This window comes from Mustela lutreola, chromosome 13 (assembly GCF_030435805.1).
Source record: "Mustela lutreola isolate mMusLut2 chromosome 13, mMusLut2.pri, whole genome shotgun sequence".
NCBI classification, from domain to species: domain Eukaryota; kingdom Metazoa; phylum Chordata; class Mammalia; order Carnivora; family Mustelidae; genus Mustela; species Mustela lutreola.
In genome coordinates this window covers 36,983,515-37,000,629 of record NC_081302.1, presented here as the reverse complement: position 1 = coordinate 37,000,629, position 17,115 = coordinate 36,983,515, and the positions used below count along the sequence as shown (strand labels likewise).

The 17,115-nt window shown below is 36.3% G+C and overlaps 1 protein-coding gene across 1 annotated transcript in view; it reads right to left on the bottom strand.

Moving 5' to 3' along the window:
* The window catches only part of KLHL1 (kelch like family member 1), a 396,571-nt gene extending 380,687 nt beyond the window's left edge, over positions 1–15,884 (bottom strand). Inside the window, exon 1 of the mRNA XM_059144513.1 lies at positions 14,643–15,884. Coding sequence (XP_059000496.1) covers positions 14,643–15,142 — 500 coding nt within the window. The 5' untranslated portion in view covers positions 15,143–15,884. The remainder of the gene's footprint in view (positions 1–14,642) is intronic.
* Positions 15,885–17,115: the final 1,231 nt, after the last annotated feature.

The window sequence follows — 17,115 nt, the reverse complement described above, 5'->3', positions numbered from 1 at the left end:
TGAACATGGAAAAACTATTTTGAAGTAGAGCTAAGGATACATACTTTTAAGTACCCTGAGGCTCAGGCTTTTGACACTAATTTCTTGCTTCCAATAGCCTTCCTTTCAAGTATAATAGTATGTTGGCTGTTTTAGAAGTATTGTATTGTTTGGGGAAGTTACTTATCACCTCAAATGAGTAAATTTAAAGAGCATTTTTGAAGGTATTCTGTGAGTTTTGTAATTACATATGACCATTTATAAGTTTTATTTGGTGAAACTCTGAAGATGAAGATGTAGCTGTTTAAGCTGTAAGTGATTTTCCATTTCTTGGCTTTCCAAAATGCATCTTATTCCTAGCATTGTGTAAAAGAGGTCACTTTACAGATTATTTCAACTCTTTATATTCTTTTTTTAAAGATTAATTTATTTTAGAGAGGGAAAGCAAGCACAAGCAGAGTGGCAGAGGGAGAGGGAAAGAGATTTCCAAGCAGTTAAATGCAGAGCTAGACAAGGGCTTGATCTCAAGTTCCTGAGATCACCATCTGACCTGAAACCCAGAGTCATTCACTTACTAACTACACCACCCAGGCACTCCCAACATTTTATATTCTGTGGTCACATTCCAATTCAAGGCCAGCTTCATGTATGTGGACGTGCATAGTCATACAGAGATGTATGTTCAGAAAGGCCCTTGGTTTTACGCCTTATCTTCTTGGTCTTTAAATTCCTAGTAATTTTCAACAACAATTGATAATTGTTTAATTATTAATAATTAATATTTTCATTTTGCTTTGGGCCCCACAGATGACACAATCTGTCCTGGGACTGTTCATAATGACAGCACCCAACCCCACTCTCTTACCTATGAAAAAAATCTCTCAAATGCTTGATGAGACAGGTAACCTGTCATAACTTCTCTCAAAGTACCTAAAGAATAGACTTACATGCACCAAATTTTCATCATGGGTATATATGGAACAATATCCAATTAATCTCACTAATGCTCCTAACCCTTACCATCCTTGACCATTGCATCCTTGACCTAACCCTTACTCATTCTGTTCTTTCATAGCCTTATACACATAAAGATGTGAATTTTGCCTCAGCTAATTTTTTGAGATTTTCAGCCTGAAACTTGCACTACTCCTTTCAAAAGTGCTTTTATACATTGCTTTACTTCCCTTGCAACTCTCTAATTTGTAGGCTATCATAGTCCTCACATTTATGGCACCTGGAGGTACAGTCTGGAAATGTGTAGCATTTTATTTGCGCACCCATGGGCCTTTCGTCCTCAAGCAACAAAACCCTTCCTCTTTTGAAGACTCAAGTGACTTGTTTGAATTAATATACCTCATATTTCTGGTTTTGTGTCTTCTAATCACTGAAAACATTGAAGCCCCTCAAATCCAACTATATTCCTGAGTATATCCAATCATCTATAGAAGACTTCTCAAACAATGCAGCCCCTTCTGCCAGTTCCTTGAATTCCACACCTTTAACTCATTCTCACAGCCACACAGTCAAATAGCTGTCACTATCCAGGTCTATTCTTCATGTGAAATCTTAAGTCTCTACCTATTCCCTAACAACATTTTCCTAAATTTTAATTTCTTCATATTGTTTTTTTACCCCAATACAACTACTGCACAAGGACTGAAGCAAAAATCAAAGTATATACATCAACACCTTAACTGAACTCCGATTCCTCTCTTCCCTCCAGACTCTTACATGGTCCACTTTGTGGCACAACAAGAAAGTCCATCCTTTTTCTAGTCCAGAATTGTAGATATTCTTCTCTCTCTCTCTCACACACATACACACAATGAAACCTCAACGAATTGGCAATTGTGGCATTTTATTTTCTAAATGCTTTCTTTCCTTTTGTCCTCTTTCTTAGTAGTGATTCCTCACCAGGACTGTTGTTTGATCCTTTGAACGGGACTCTCCACTTCCATCTTTCCCCATCTTTTCTCTAGTCCATTTCACATACTGTAACAGGGAAATTTTCTGAAGTTTGAATCTCATCAGCTGGATTCATCCACAGTCACCATACACAAAATCCAAAGTTTTTAACATGATGTTGAAAGCCCCTTGTTGTCTGACTATGATCTGTCGCCCCAGTCAGAACCCTTAACGTTTTACGTTATGTGAATAGTGAATAGCCATGCTTATTCACTTGCTAGTTGTCCTTCTAATTAGCAATTGCACATGTTGATGCTGGTCTGAATTTTATTAAGAGCTTTTTGAAAACCTCCTTTTCTGTATTTTAAAAAGTCCTTTTAATATATATTTAGTATAGCACAAGTTAAATCTCTAAATTACTCATCTGTTTATGTTTATTACTAGTTTTTTTTTTTTAACTCTGAAAAAAAGAGAGTTTTCTATGCTTCTTCATATCTCAGAAAGCTGGCGTATTGTCTGGAAATGAATAACTGATTTAAAATGTTTTTTGTTAAGTGAAGGAACATTTAGTGTTTTCCTTGGGGTACATCTGGCTTAGAATATACCTTGAGTGTTCAAAATAGAGCTTACTTCATATCTTAAGTCGTTAAAGTGCAGCCTAATTCATGCTGCTATGCTAGGAGTCAAGCTGAATCAACTATAGGGAAAGATCCACTATTTTCTTTTATGGTGGCAAGGCTAGAGGACTTTACGTATGATGTATTTCTTGCCCTTTCCTGTCATATTCTAATGGCAAAATAAGATAAAAGCAATTTAAGTGGCAATGGTGACATTTTCCTAAACAGGCAGAGTTGACTCTAAAACTAAGGTTTTCTAATGCCAAATCCAGTCTTCTTTCTATTGTAGCATGCAACTGTGGAGGCTGATATATTTGATGGCAAGCAATATTAACTTATAGTTACACATGTATGCAAAATTATCAATATTTATAGACCATGCATATTTTCAGTTGTGATATTATAAAAACAAAAGATTTTTCTGGAGTCTATTGAAGAAGAAAAATTAAAATATTTACCATACTTAGAAAAAATTTTGTATGAGGCAAAGACAGAACCTAAGACTGAGAACAGATAAAAGGCATCTTTAACTAGTCAAGATTTCAAACAGGTGTATCAATCTAGGGAAAGAAAAAAAATTCCATTCAGAAAATATTTTTAAATTGTGTCTTTGAAAGGCTCTAATACAAATTTAATTTTACAATTGAAAAAGTATTTGGTAAGAAATCTATTTAAAAGTCACTGTCTATTGTTAGGGAGAATAATTACATGTAAAAATTTTATATCTATTAGGACAACAAAAGGAGTGAAAAAGAAGCCCCTTTTTTCTCTGTGGAAAAATAGTTTATGGTACTTTCAAGTCATCTGGTTAAAAACAAAGAGGAGTCAGAAAAGAGGACATAGCTTATTCTTTTCTGTATCAAGGTAAAGCTCATGGGCAGTATTACGGCTCCTCAAGTTCTGTCAAAGGAGATGCTTCTGTTGCCTCAAGAAAAAGTCCCTTGGTGGTCATATGGCAAGACCTTCTGAACTTTCTTTGCAGAAATACTTACTCTAAAACTATTTAGCCTTCTTTTCTTTCTCATCTGCTGCCATGAGGAAGGCAGCAAAAAATTCAGTGTGAATATTTCATTATTAATTTCTGCAAGGTGTCAGTGGATAACTTCTTAGGCCATATATCAAACTCAAGAGGTATATGACTCCAATAAATGATTCAAAGCAAGTTAGAATCAAATTTCTATTCAAAGTATGAATTATCAATAAATGAATAAGTTTATCTTGCTTATAATAGATAAATTTAAGGACAAAATACACCACACAGTGAGCTTTTTGGCTCAAAATATTTTCTCATTTAACCATGGTGTTTGAGGATTGGTTGTTTATTTTTTTAATAGCATAATGTATTTCATAATAAGGCTATTACCAGAATTATTTATATATTCCCCATTAATCTACTTATGTGATGTTATCTTGATACCACATTGTCTTAATTATTGTAGTTTCATACAAGTCTGGAAACCAGGAAGTGTTAGTCTTCAAATTTGTTCATTCTTCTCAAAGTTGTTTTGTTTATTCTATAGCCTTTAAATTTTCAATGGATTTTAGAATAAGTCCCTCACTTTGAACCAAAATAATGCAGAGATTTTCTCAGAGGATGTGTATAATCTATAGATGAACTGGGAAAGAATTGATATCTAAATAATAGTAACTTTTTCAAATCCATGAATATAGTGTATCTGTCCATTATTTAGGTCTTTGAGTTCTATCAGAGTAGCTTTATTGTTTCTAGTGTATGAGTCTTTCAGAAGCTTTTGGTCGTATCTATTATTAAGTATTTCAGACTTTATTGATGTTAATATGAAATTTATTATTTTTATATTTTAAGTTTCCATTCTTCTTTGATATTGTATAGAAATATCATTGATTTTTGTATGCTCATTCTATATCCTGCTTCCTTAAAAAAAAGCCATTATCTGCTTTGTAGATTCCATAAATTTTTTCTTTTTTTTTTTTTTAAAGATTTTATTTATTTATTTGATAGAGCGAGATCACAAGTAGGCAGAGAGGCAGGCAGAGAGAGAGAGGAGAAAGCAGGCTCCCTGTTGAGCAGAGAGCCTGATGTGGGGCTCGATCCCAGGACCCTGAGACCATGACCTAAAATGAAGGCAGTGGGTTAACCCACTGAGCCACACAGGTGCCCCATTTCTTTCTTATATTCTTTGTTCCAGGTTATATTTTATCTATTATGAATATATTCATGTCAGCTTCCTTTTGATTAGTTTTAGCATGCTATATCTTTTCTATTCTTTTCCTTTTAACAAATATCTGTGTTTATTTTAAAAGTGTATTTCTTGCTAGCAGAATAAACTTAGATATGGCTTTTTATACAACCTGATAATCTCTGCCTTTTAAGTAGGGATGCATAGAGCGATTCCTTTTAATGTAATTACTGATACAGTTAGGTTGAACACTATAATCATACTGTATAATTGTGCTGTGTGTTTTCTATTGGTCCCATCTTTGTTCTCATTTCCTCTTTTTATTGGATTAATTAAATAATTTTTATGAGAACACTTTATTTTCTTTGTTGGATTACTAGCTGCTTATCATTGTTTTGTTATTTTGGTTGTTGCTTTGGGATTTATAATATACATCTGAGACCACCTTCAAATGATATACCATTTCACACCAGTATAATAATCTTGTAGTACTGTACTTTCATTATAGTAGTTTTATTTGTTTGTTTCACCATCATATATCTTTCAAATGTTCCAGATTTAAATAATTAAAAAATAATCTTAGTTCTTTACCCAGGTAGTTATAATTTCCGGTGATTTCCATTCCTTGCACCAGCTAGTGCCCTGTCTTTCTGCAGTCTGTGCTCTGTCATTCATTTATACATATATATATATGTATATATATTTATCTCAGGCATTATACTTTGTTTTGGTCTAACAGTTTGACACTGATCTCTTCCTGTCTATCATGACCCTATTTAACTACATGAATATACAGAATATGGTTTAACTGCATTAAATACTTTTTCTGCTACAGTTTTGAGTCAGTTTTGATTGATTTTGCTCCTCATTATGGTCCACGGTTTCCTACTTTTTTGTTGACTAGTTATCTTCAGTTGGATGTCAGACATTGCAAAATTTACCTTGTTTTGTGTGAAATGCTTCTGAATACTTGAATTATTCTTCAACTTTGTTCCAAGGTTCAGTTGACATTATTTGAAAACAGTTTGATAATTTTGGATCTTGCTGTTAAGATTTGTTAAGTGAAACCATGGCACTGTTTATTCTAGGGCTAGTCATTTCCTATTACTAGTGTAATAACCCTCCAAATACTTTATCTAATTCCATGAATCATGCCATTCTGATTGTTAGGAACAGGTGTTATTCCCTCTAATTCTGGTATAGTTCTTTCCCAAGACTTGGGTTTTTTCATAAATACATATCTGTCATTATTCTACTGAATACTGATCTGCTGAATACTCAATGGGAGCCTCCACAGATTTTGGAGTTTTCTTGTCTTGTGAGATCTCCCTGCCTTGGGCTCTTTGGACACAGCTCCATCTCTTCAATTCAGAGTAGTTATCACATTTTTCCTGGTTTCTCCTGGCCTATATCAGTAACTGGAATCTCTTTCAGGGCAGTGAGCTGGAACTAGTACAGGGTCATTTCAGTTGCTTTTCACATCTCAAGAATCACTCTCTTTCAGTACCTGATGTCCAGCATCTTGAAAAATGTTTTGTATATCCTCTTCCTTCCTTCCCCCCCTTTTTTACCCTTTCTTTCTTCATTTGTCTTCTTTCTTTTCCTTCCTTCTTTCATTCTTTGTTGCTGTTTCAGGTAAGAGGGTAGGTCCAGTCCATGTTATTCTGTCTCAGCTAGAGGCAAGTGTTCCAGCTCTTTCATGATAACTTTAATAAAATGATTAGAATATTTTTTGGTCTAGGATTTTTTTGGTCTTAATTGCTTTTCCACAGTCTGTAAATTATATACAGATGATAGGGCCATATTTCCCAGCTAATAACAGTTTACTGATCTATCCAAAACCAGAATCATAAACTAATTATAATACAAAAATGTTATGCCTTTTAAGAAAAAAAAAATACACAAATAAGTGTTTAATACAAAAATAAGTGTGTATTTAATCCACTGAGCCACCTAGGCGCCCCATAAGTGTGTATTTAAAAATAAACAAATAACTGTTTAAATCATCAGGGGATCACCAAGTGCCAAATATCTAGGTATTAATTTGTACAAACTTTTCTACTAAAATTACATATGAGTATATCAAATGTAAGATAACTGAAAAAGTGGGAATTGTTTTGAAATTTTATTACAAATGACATAAACAACTCCAAATTTATTTTCAAAATAGTAGAGTTGATGTTTGAATCTCAGAGTTAGAAATTCAGGATGTTTGGTATTCATAAATTTAATAATAATAGATTTTAAAAATATTTTTCCTTCCAAAAGCTATTTTTCCATTTTCTCTGGAGCTCTGGTACCTTCAAATATTAACCTAAAGACACATCTTAGATATTTTAGTAATATTAGAATCTACTAAAGAAACAAAACAAATTGTATACTTTATTGTTGATACAAAGAGGTTTATGGCATTCATCTCTTGAAAAACTATGAAATTGTTGAATTCTTCCTTTCCCAATTCTCTGATATCATAATTTAAGATGTTCCACCAAAATTCAGTCAAGAAAGAAAGTGTTGATTTACATGAGCAAATACCAATGAATACCACTAAGGAAAAAGGTGCCTGGATAACCTACCAGGACATAGTGTCACAAACAATTATGATAAGTTCTCAAACTGGAAGATTTCCTATGAGAATCAGCTATCTAAACTAGACTAAGGCCACCAAACGAACGGGAAAGGCCAGATTTAGAGATAACATCAACTGATTCTACTTTATTATTATTGGAAACTTTCAGATCATTTTCAAAAAGCAACATTTCTGTGACATGATCTTCGTCAAAATGATCTACCTCATAGGCTTTGCGTTCAAAACAGATTTTTCTTGGGATCCTAAATTATAGCACACATGCTCTCTGGTCAGGAAAAACTATGTTAAGCTTTCATAAGCATCAATCTGTTTTCAAATTCTGGCCAGAAAAGTCAGCAAAGTACTCAGCCTCAAACTCATATACAGCAACAGCTTTTTGTTGTTATTTTCCTATTCTTGACTTACAAAATCTTCAGATCTTTAATTCTGCTCAGATTTCATGTGTCTGTATCAGAAATTTTCTTCAAAGTTTAGGTAATAATACTTTAAATGTGGAAAGGTAATTAATTATTATTTGGTCCAAACTAGTATGTAAATTCTAGAGCATTTGTTTTACAACTACTACAAAAATATCTGCAGTTATTTTAGATGGTAAAATAAAATCAGTAGAGTCTTGTTACTTAGAGACTCTGTTTAAAATGCTGCACATTTTCATGTCCAGAAACTTGAAACTCTAAAATATACTTCAGATCTCAGTTTTTGGTAAATTTCATAAGAGTTCCTGGTCAAAAACAATGAAATTTGACTTAGAAACACCATCATCTAATTAGTTATCAGAAGCATGTTATCCCCCAAATACACAAATTATCTTTTGAGCCTTAGAAAAAAATAAACCCACATAACAAATATCTGATCAATATTATATTCCATATAAACCACATGCTTATTTTGACTGGACAGGGATTATTTTTAGATTTTTAAAAAATCTTGTTATTTTTAGATTATTTAAACTTGTACCTTAAAGAGGTTAATAATGTAGTTTACAAAGCAGTCAGTAGAAATTCACTAATGAAAAGAAGAAAATCATTCTTCAATTAGCATGGATTTTTTGTTTGTTATTATTAAAAGTTGCATTTGTCTCATTCTGCACTTACATTCACATCTTTCTCTTAGATGGCTCTGGACTTTGGGGTACGTATAAATCCAAGCAAGTGGTCTCATTTCTTTCTCCCTTATGATCTCCTTAGTTTTCTGAAGCAAACTAGCTTATAGGGGAGGGCACCTGGAAATTGTGGGCTTCTTTAGAAAATAGTTCATAATACTAATGAAGCCATCCTAAAATAAGTAAAAGACACTCTCGCCAAATAAGGTATCATCTGTTGCTAGTTCCAGTTTAAAAAGTAGTAGACTCTATAATATTCAGCCTGAGATGAATAAGCCAAGAAGATATAAAATTGAGTAAAATCATTCAATACTCTTGTCCACTAAAAACTGGGTTGATAGGGAAAATATGAACATGATTTTATTTTAGTGTTCCACAGAAGCATAGAGATAGTCTCTAACCATTTTTAAATTTTCTTTTCCTTTTTGACTGAGGCAAGGCTGATTCCTTTTCATTCCCAACAAATACATGGCTCAGTTTCTCACCAGTGCCCATGACATTTTAATGATTTATGTATGCTTTCTTCTGGTGACAACTTTCTTTATCAGTTTTTTGATTTTCAGAAGCAGATTTTCTTTTTTCTTTCTTTCTTTTTTTTTTTATAGATTTATTTATTTATTTTAGAGACAGAGAGCACACATACATGACTAGGGAGGGAGGCAGAGAGAATCTTAAAGCAGACTCCCCACTGAGCATGGAGTCTCACATGGACCTCAATCACAGGAAGCATGAGATCATGGCCCAAGCTAAAATCAAGAGTTAGACGCTTTACTGACTGAGCCACCCGGGCACCCCAGAAGCAGATTTTCTGTCATAAAGCTCTCTTTCAGATTCCAAAATTAAATTAGTTTTCCCTAAGTTATTTCCTCATAGTATTTAATTGTAAAGTAAAATACATGGAATGATCCATACTTCAGGAAAAAATTCAGTGTCTTCTAACAGGCTAAAAAAGTCCACTTTCAGTCTTATCAGACATTGTCCATCACTATTATTTTAAGAAGTCTATTTAAATATTCAAACACAGCCTCATTACAACTAGGAGAATAAGAAAACTGCTTCAGCATAACCTTAGCTATAGCCTCTTTTCTTCTGCTCTGTTTGTTTGTTTAAGCAGAGGGAAAGAAGAATTGGCAAAGTTGCCTTGAACATGATGTCTGGATTTAGATAGGAAGGATCAAAAGTGCAGCTGTACTGCGTAGAAGTACAGGGTCTTAGGATGAAGCCCTGCATCAGGCTCTCTGCTCAGCAGGGAGCCTGCTTCCCCTTCTCTCTCTCTGCCTGCCTCCCTGCCTACTTGTGATCTCTGTCAAATAAATAAATAAAATCTTAAAAAAAAAAAAAAGAAGCCTGTGATTCTGGAAAAATTAATTACCTGTCTATATCTCATCTATGCAATCATTATACCTAAGGGATATATAATTGTGCCAGAATAAGAGGACAGTTCTGAATACTAAGTTGTACAGTATAAATATTCAACATGCTATCTGGCAAATAGGAAGTTCTTATTCAATGTCACTCATTATGATTTTGACAAATATTTACTTACTTAACAGTATTTATTGAGTAACTAATTGCTCTGTTATAGGGACAAAATGATGAGGAAAATAGATATACTCTGTCCCCTGGGCAATTTTTGCTAGAGACAAACAATAAAAACAACATAGATATTAATATATGGTTACAAGGAGAAATTGAAGAAAAAGTAGAGAGCATTTACTCTAAGACCTTAAAATAAGCAGATGTAATAAATTTAAAAATTTTTAAATTAATTTGTCTTGGGGATCAATGAATGCCTCTTTGAGAAAGGTACAAAGCTCTTACTTAAGACATCTAAATGATAAATAAGAATGAACTCAGAAAAGGGTGCATTGAGGGGAGGAGACTATACAAGGGTACAAAATAAGTTTGTAAGGCCCAAAGCTAGAGGAAAATGTTAAGGGAGGACACTGAGTCTGGAAGACAGAGGGTGTTGGGGAGGCTGGTGAGTGAAAGACCTAGATAATAGACAAAGGACAAATCAACCAGAACCTACCTGTGCACAATACGGATTGTGGTCAGACTGGGGTGGAAATGCTTTTTTTTTTCTTTTTCTTTTTTAAGGAAAAATAGAAAAGGAGATCCAGAGATGTGGTAAACTATTTCATATTTTTATTCTATAATTTTCATTCACTCCACTATGGAGACTGGATTAGAGGTGGCAAAATTAATGAGGGAAAATGATGCAGATAGCAGTGATAGAAGTTCAGTTGAAAGGGGACATATCATAGAATTATGTACAGACAATGGAGAGATGGAGGGATACTGGACAGAAAGAGGAGGGAACTTTTTTTTTTTAAGATTTATTTTACTTACTTAAGAGACTGACAGAGTGGGGAGGGGCAGACAGAGATGGAGAGAGAGAAAATCCCCACAGACTCCCTGCTGATCCTGGAGCCCAACACGGGGCTCAATCCCAGGATCCTGAGATCATGACCTGAGCGAAAATCAAGCATTAGACGCTTAATCCACTGGACCAACCAGGCACTCCGAAGAGGGAAATTTTTTAAATGAAAGTATCAAGGTTTGATGGAATATTGAAAATGATGGGGAAAAGGATGTTAACAAATATGATCCTGGATTTTTGGCTTGCACAACCTAATGCATGGAGAGCTATTCTCTGAGATAAAGAAGGAAACTGAGCATGAGAGAGGAGGAGATTATGAGCTCAGTTTTGTACATGTTGTATTTATATTGTGTCTGCAATATCCACACAGTATATTGTGTCAAGCAGAGAGGTAGGTGTGTGAGACCAGAGGTTGAGGGAGGGGAGGGCAGGAGGGGCGGTCCAGATTTTGAGATGCAAATTTAGAAATACAGTTTATGGACAGCAACTGAAACCTTGGAATGTGATGACTGCATTGTGTGAAAACTAAGAAAACTAACCAGAAAAATGAACAGTTGAACATGGCATCTCCTCTTCCACCTACCTTACTACAAACTGCAAGAATATATAAATATTTCTCTCTGGTTCTTAGTTCATTACCTATAGAATTTTGGATTAAAATTATCCACACCACAAATGCATGATAATCTGAATAGCTAGGAAATTACACACTTTCCAACAAAAGTTCAGAACTAAGTAGAGAAAATAAATGACTTAATAACATGGGTCAGGAGCCTATTACTATACGTTAGAATTCTTAACAGTATAATGGTCAAGGTATTAGAATACTGAGATCTGTTTACGTATGCCTAGTAGGGTGGGATAAGATAAAGACTGGGTTTAGACAATCAATTAGTTTACCAGTGTCTTCTTGCTACCTTTATGCTTAAACTCCATTAGAGTTTGACCTTTCCAGAATTTCTAAGATTATGGGTAATTTTTCCCTGAGCATCCTCCAGCAGCTTTTGAACAATAAGTAAAACCAACCAAGCCACTTATACTTGTCTAAAACAATATTCCTAACTAGCATGGGACCAGATGAATAAAAAGAAGATCAGAAAATGAAGAGAAAAGGGGCCAACTCTTATTTTAGACAAGAAGATTAATTTTGCATATAAGTCAGAACTCATAAAACAAAATGCTAAATATCAAATGTGACATCACAGTAGGGTGATATAATAATGACCCATGTAATTAAAATTATCATGCAGGGTTTATGTAATTTATGCACACATTGATCATTATAAACACTATGTAGATTCCCTGCATGTGATGTGATAGACACAAAAGTAAATCCACACTACTGACTATTATACATGATATTCTTCATTCAGTACTTAACTTTGAAAATGCTTTCTCTTCTGAAAGGTCAACCTTATTCTTACCACATATTAAAATTTATACATATATAATCATAATATATATGTAATATCTATATATAGTGACTATCAAGTTTAGTAGCATGGTTTTGATCCATCATGAGCATAGAACCAATGCTTTATGAAGGTTTAGGAACTCATGAAATCCACATTATCAGTGCTGATTTGTCCATTGAGAACTTTACATTTATCTAAAGGATTTAAGTCTTAATAAGAATTTTAAAATTAAATAAGACCTGATTTTCAGTATCTTATATGTAAGAACTCATCGGACACCCTCATTCAAACAGTAAAGATGGTTTTGGTGGTACTTTCTTATTTTCAGAATTCTTTTTACTTATGACTCTTTGTAAATTAAATCACTGGTATACATTCAAAAGTGAGGGTCAGAAGTTACATTTGATGGGTGTTTTGTCCCTAATTGAGCTATTATTAGTTATTAGTTTTATTTTTTTATTTATTGTAATTTAGCAAAGCAATATTGCATTAGCATTTTCAAATTCTTCAACTCACATGAAAATCTTCAGAAATTACTCATGACAAATATATCTCATTTACTTAAATGTATTTGCTATAAAACAAAATTTTAAAAATTATCAAACATTAATATTTCAGATTACATATTGTAAGCTGATTTGAAGACTTCACAAAATTGAAAAAAATGATTTTTATGAACTGTTTGAGTCACAAAAATTTTAGTTTCAATACAGTAATTAGTATATATTTAACTTAAACTTACTTCTTTTAAATGTATAAGCTGAATTGCTAAGTGCTTATTTCTGAAAACTGGAAAAAAAGAGGTTTTATATTTTCTACATTAAAAGAGGTAAAGGTCAACATATTTTATTGAAATAAGGTCTAAAACTATAATATATAATGAATACATAAATAAAATTACTTTATGGTATTAATGGTACCTAAAGTTGTAACCATTTTGGTAAAATATCTTAATTGAATAATAGATAAACTTTTATTTAGGTCTGCTGTACATGGAAAAAAACTTCATCATACTTGAAAATTTTAAGCTAAACTTCTCCTTCTTTAATAGTTACATTAGGGGCGCCTGGGTCGCTCAGTGTGTTAAAGCCTCTGCCTTTGGCTCAGGTCATGATCCCAGGGTCCTGGGATCGAGTCCCACATCGGGCTTTCTGCTCACCAGGGAGCCTGCTTCCCTTCCTCTCTCTCTATCTGCCTGCCTCTCTGCCTACTTGTGACCTCTGTCTGTCAAATAAATAAATAAAAATCTAAAAAAAATAGTTTTACATTATTTGAAATGTCTTCGTATATTAGATTATGTTCAAGGCTCCTTAAATTCAAATTCAAATCCATATAATCCACATAATTGAATATTTTAAGGACAATTTTTTATGTCTTTCACTTCACATTTGTCAACATAATTAAAGAGCACCTGTAGTATTATTTTGCTCTCTGCATTCCTTTTGTGACTTAATGAACTTTATAAGAAGCTGATTCAACCAACCAGAAGTTTAAAAAGTTGTTTCTGCTTCTAATTTGTTATTGAGAGGTAACCGAATTCTATTAACATATCCATTATCATTTTCCTCTGGTTCCTATGTTTCTTCAGTAATGTATTCTGATATCATACGAATTTAAATGCAAATCTTTTCATATCCTCACTATCTGCCAAAAGTAGTAATGATCTAGTGCAGAATAATGAGTCAATTCTCTAAAAATGTAAAACTCAGAAGTTTTATGTGTCTGAAGGTTTTCTGTAAGTCTTGAAAGTAGAACTCTACTCAAAGAATGTAACGGTAGAAATACACAAAATACAAATGTTCACCTGGTTCCTAAAGATACACAATCCCACATTTAGCCAACATGCAGAGGGGCTCAGCAACAGTTTAATTCTGAGACTTCAAACAAGGCAAAAGTGAACATGAAATAGGATAAAAAAGGGAAGTTAGGAGAGAGAATAACGACACTCTATATCAGGGAAGAAAAAAAGAGAAACTATTGCTGTCCAGTGGCCTCATTTGTCCAATTCCTCAGTCCTGGAATATAGATTCAAGACACAGGGATTCTGAATAACACACTAAGTCAGTTTCTAGGCCCATTCAGGAGATCCTTCTGGATGGTGTTGAAAGCAAGTTTCCACCTTGCATCAGATAACTGGAAGACCGATGTGATATAATGACAAAAGATGACAGAAGAATACCCTCATCTCAGACATATGAGAACCTCTCCACTTAGAGATTTACCCAAATGGATATATATTCAATTTGTGATTACAACTCTGAAAACTTGCAAAAAGAAAAAAAAAAAATAGATGGATAAGCCAGTAAAAATGAATTAGCAAACTTCTAGTGAGATTACAACTTGGGTAATAAAAAACAAGCTGTCCTCTCTCAATCAGAATTTTCAAACTGAAAAATTTTAAGCTTAGTAACTACCAAAGCACACCGCGGGGGGGCGGGGGGAGGCGAGTGGAAATTGGGAGATGCTAGATGCCCCATGGGGACTGACTGTACCTGTGTCCACATCCTTCACCTGTTGCCTGGCTTGAGTTGGCCGGCTCCACTTTGAGCTCTTGCAGGACCAGCCCTTTATCGTGTGGTCCAGGAAAGTCCATGCCTGGCACCTCCTCCTCCTCTAAAGACTCCACGTAGAAGAGAGTCCTGGCTGGCTGTTGGGTGCCTTGCCCGGGCGCCCCTTGCTGCAGCCTTGTGGCCACTGGCAGCAAGGTGCCATTCAGTGGGTTAAAGGAAGAGGAGGAAGAGGACGGGGAGGACGACGAAGAAGAGGAGGAAGAGGAAGGCTTCTTCCAGAAAGTGCTCACGCTGCTCTTCTCTTGGCTTTTGAGCAGGCGGCTCTGGCTGGGTCCCCAGTGCTCGAAGCTGCCGCTGCCGTCCTGTTGCAAGCAACCGCCCCCCGCCGGGCCGCCGGGGGCCGGCGACGGGTGGCTGAAGAGTTTCCAGCGGAGTCGCAGGATGTGCTTCACATCGAAGTCTTTCCGCCCAGAGCCTGACATGCTTGACGCAAGAAGGCAGAGAGATCTCGCCCGGCGCGGTAGTAGACGGGCCAGCTGGTGGGGGAGGCCAGCAGAGCCAGGGGTCGCGAAGGAGGAGGAGGAGGACTGCTCCCTCTGCACCCCCGGAGCACACGCTGCGAGGCGGGATGCGCGCCCTGCTAGGCAACCACCAGAGCGCGGACCGCACAGCCGCGCGGCTCAGCGGCGGTCAGGTCCGGAAGGACCCGCGCGTGGGGAGCCCACCGGCCGTGAACAGAGGCAGGAGCCGAACGCAGAGGGCAGAGATTCTTCGATCCGCGCGCGGGTGCCCCGTGGTTACGGCAGGGAGGGACGACCCGGGTGATGGAGGAGGTCTGCGCGCTCCGAAGCCCGGGAGGCGGCGGCAGCTGGATACACCTCCCTGGGATACACCGGTGACACAGCCTCTGTCGGGAAGGGTCGGCTCTCCTGTCCTTGCAGCTCAGAGTTCAGTGCCTGGAGAGCGCAGAGAGAGAAAGAGCCCCAAGTCTCGAAGAAGCGCACCCCTTAGTCTTCTCCCGTGCACCTGCGCCCCTGTCCCTGGCCTCTCCGAGGATGCTCTGAGAGCTTGTCTTGTTTCTTTGAGAAAGTCAGATGCCTTCTGCAAGGCGAGAAGGGGTGGTTTTATATAGTCAGTTTATAAAAGAGAAGAACAGATATTCCAGAAAATATAGGGAGGCAGAAGGAAAAGCCCGCCCGTGAAGCTGTCAAGGTCCTCACAGTACAATTTTCTCTCTGCCTCAGCGCCTCCTCCTCCCCTGCAAGTGACGCAGATGTGCACTGGGGCCTATACGGAGAGATGGAGGGAGGGAGGGAAGGCTTCAATCTTCTTTATGCAAGTGAGTCTGCCGCTCTTATTGTCCCCTTGCTAGGTCCTGTCACCTTTTTTCATCCCCTTTCCTCACTACATTACAGTATAGCAATAAAAGTAAAGCAAACAGGCATTATGTTTTAGCATTAGTAAACACCAAACATGAATCATGGCAGCGTAAACTTAATAGGCTGCCATCGGTTTGCAGGTTGCAGGTTAATGGCTTGAATTATTTAATAAACCGCATCCTTTAACCTTTCGCCTTAGTTTCCCTGTAGTGAGACACAGAAGAAACAGTGATGCTGGCGTCAAAGTGTGATAATGCCACCATTCTGACACTTACATTGTGATTCTGCCATTAATACACTCGGGCAGTGCTTCACCCTGGGGGGCCAGAGGCATACAGTAGAAATTGGAAGATGGGCATCTGAGCACAGGGGATGACTTTTGCAAAATCAGTGCATTTGGTGTGTAGCCTTAGAATGAAAGCTGTTGTCGGTGTAAACCAAGCAGTGGAATAAAATGATAAAAGAGAATTTTAAGGTATAACCTTCCAGTGCATAAATCATGATACTGAATGCATAGAAGAGTTTAGGCAATGAACAAATGTATCCAACGGCTACGACTGTCCTGCAAAAATCTCCTGTTTGAAGAGAGGAAGATGTGTTTGCTTTATACCTATATTTAGAATGATGAGGATTATGATGGCCTTCTAACTATGACTACTCAGAAATTTTCATCTTTTCCATTAATGAGCCACTAAAATAGAACCCAGTCACCTTTGCTGAAAGAAAAAGGGGGTGGGAGAAGCAGCAAGGTCCCCAAGTCCACCAGGAATGTGGTTCTTGTCCATTCATGAAATTCACAGCTTCAGCATATATGTGTTCATAACAAATCAAATATTAAAGGGCAGTTCTATTACTGTTCTGTTACCCTGTAGTTGAGTAATAAACTTAAATAGAAACCAAAGCTAAATATGAGATTCTTCTTAGACAAAGTTGGACATTTAATAAAACAAGAAATTAAGCACATGCCCCCCCCCCCACTTTCAAGGGAAGAAAAATCACTGTTGTGCATTTTAAATATTGATTTATGCCACAACAGCTGGGCTGCAATCCCCAGTGCCTTGATTTTTCTTTCAGTA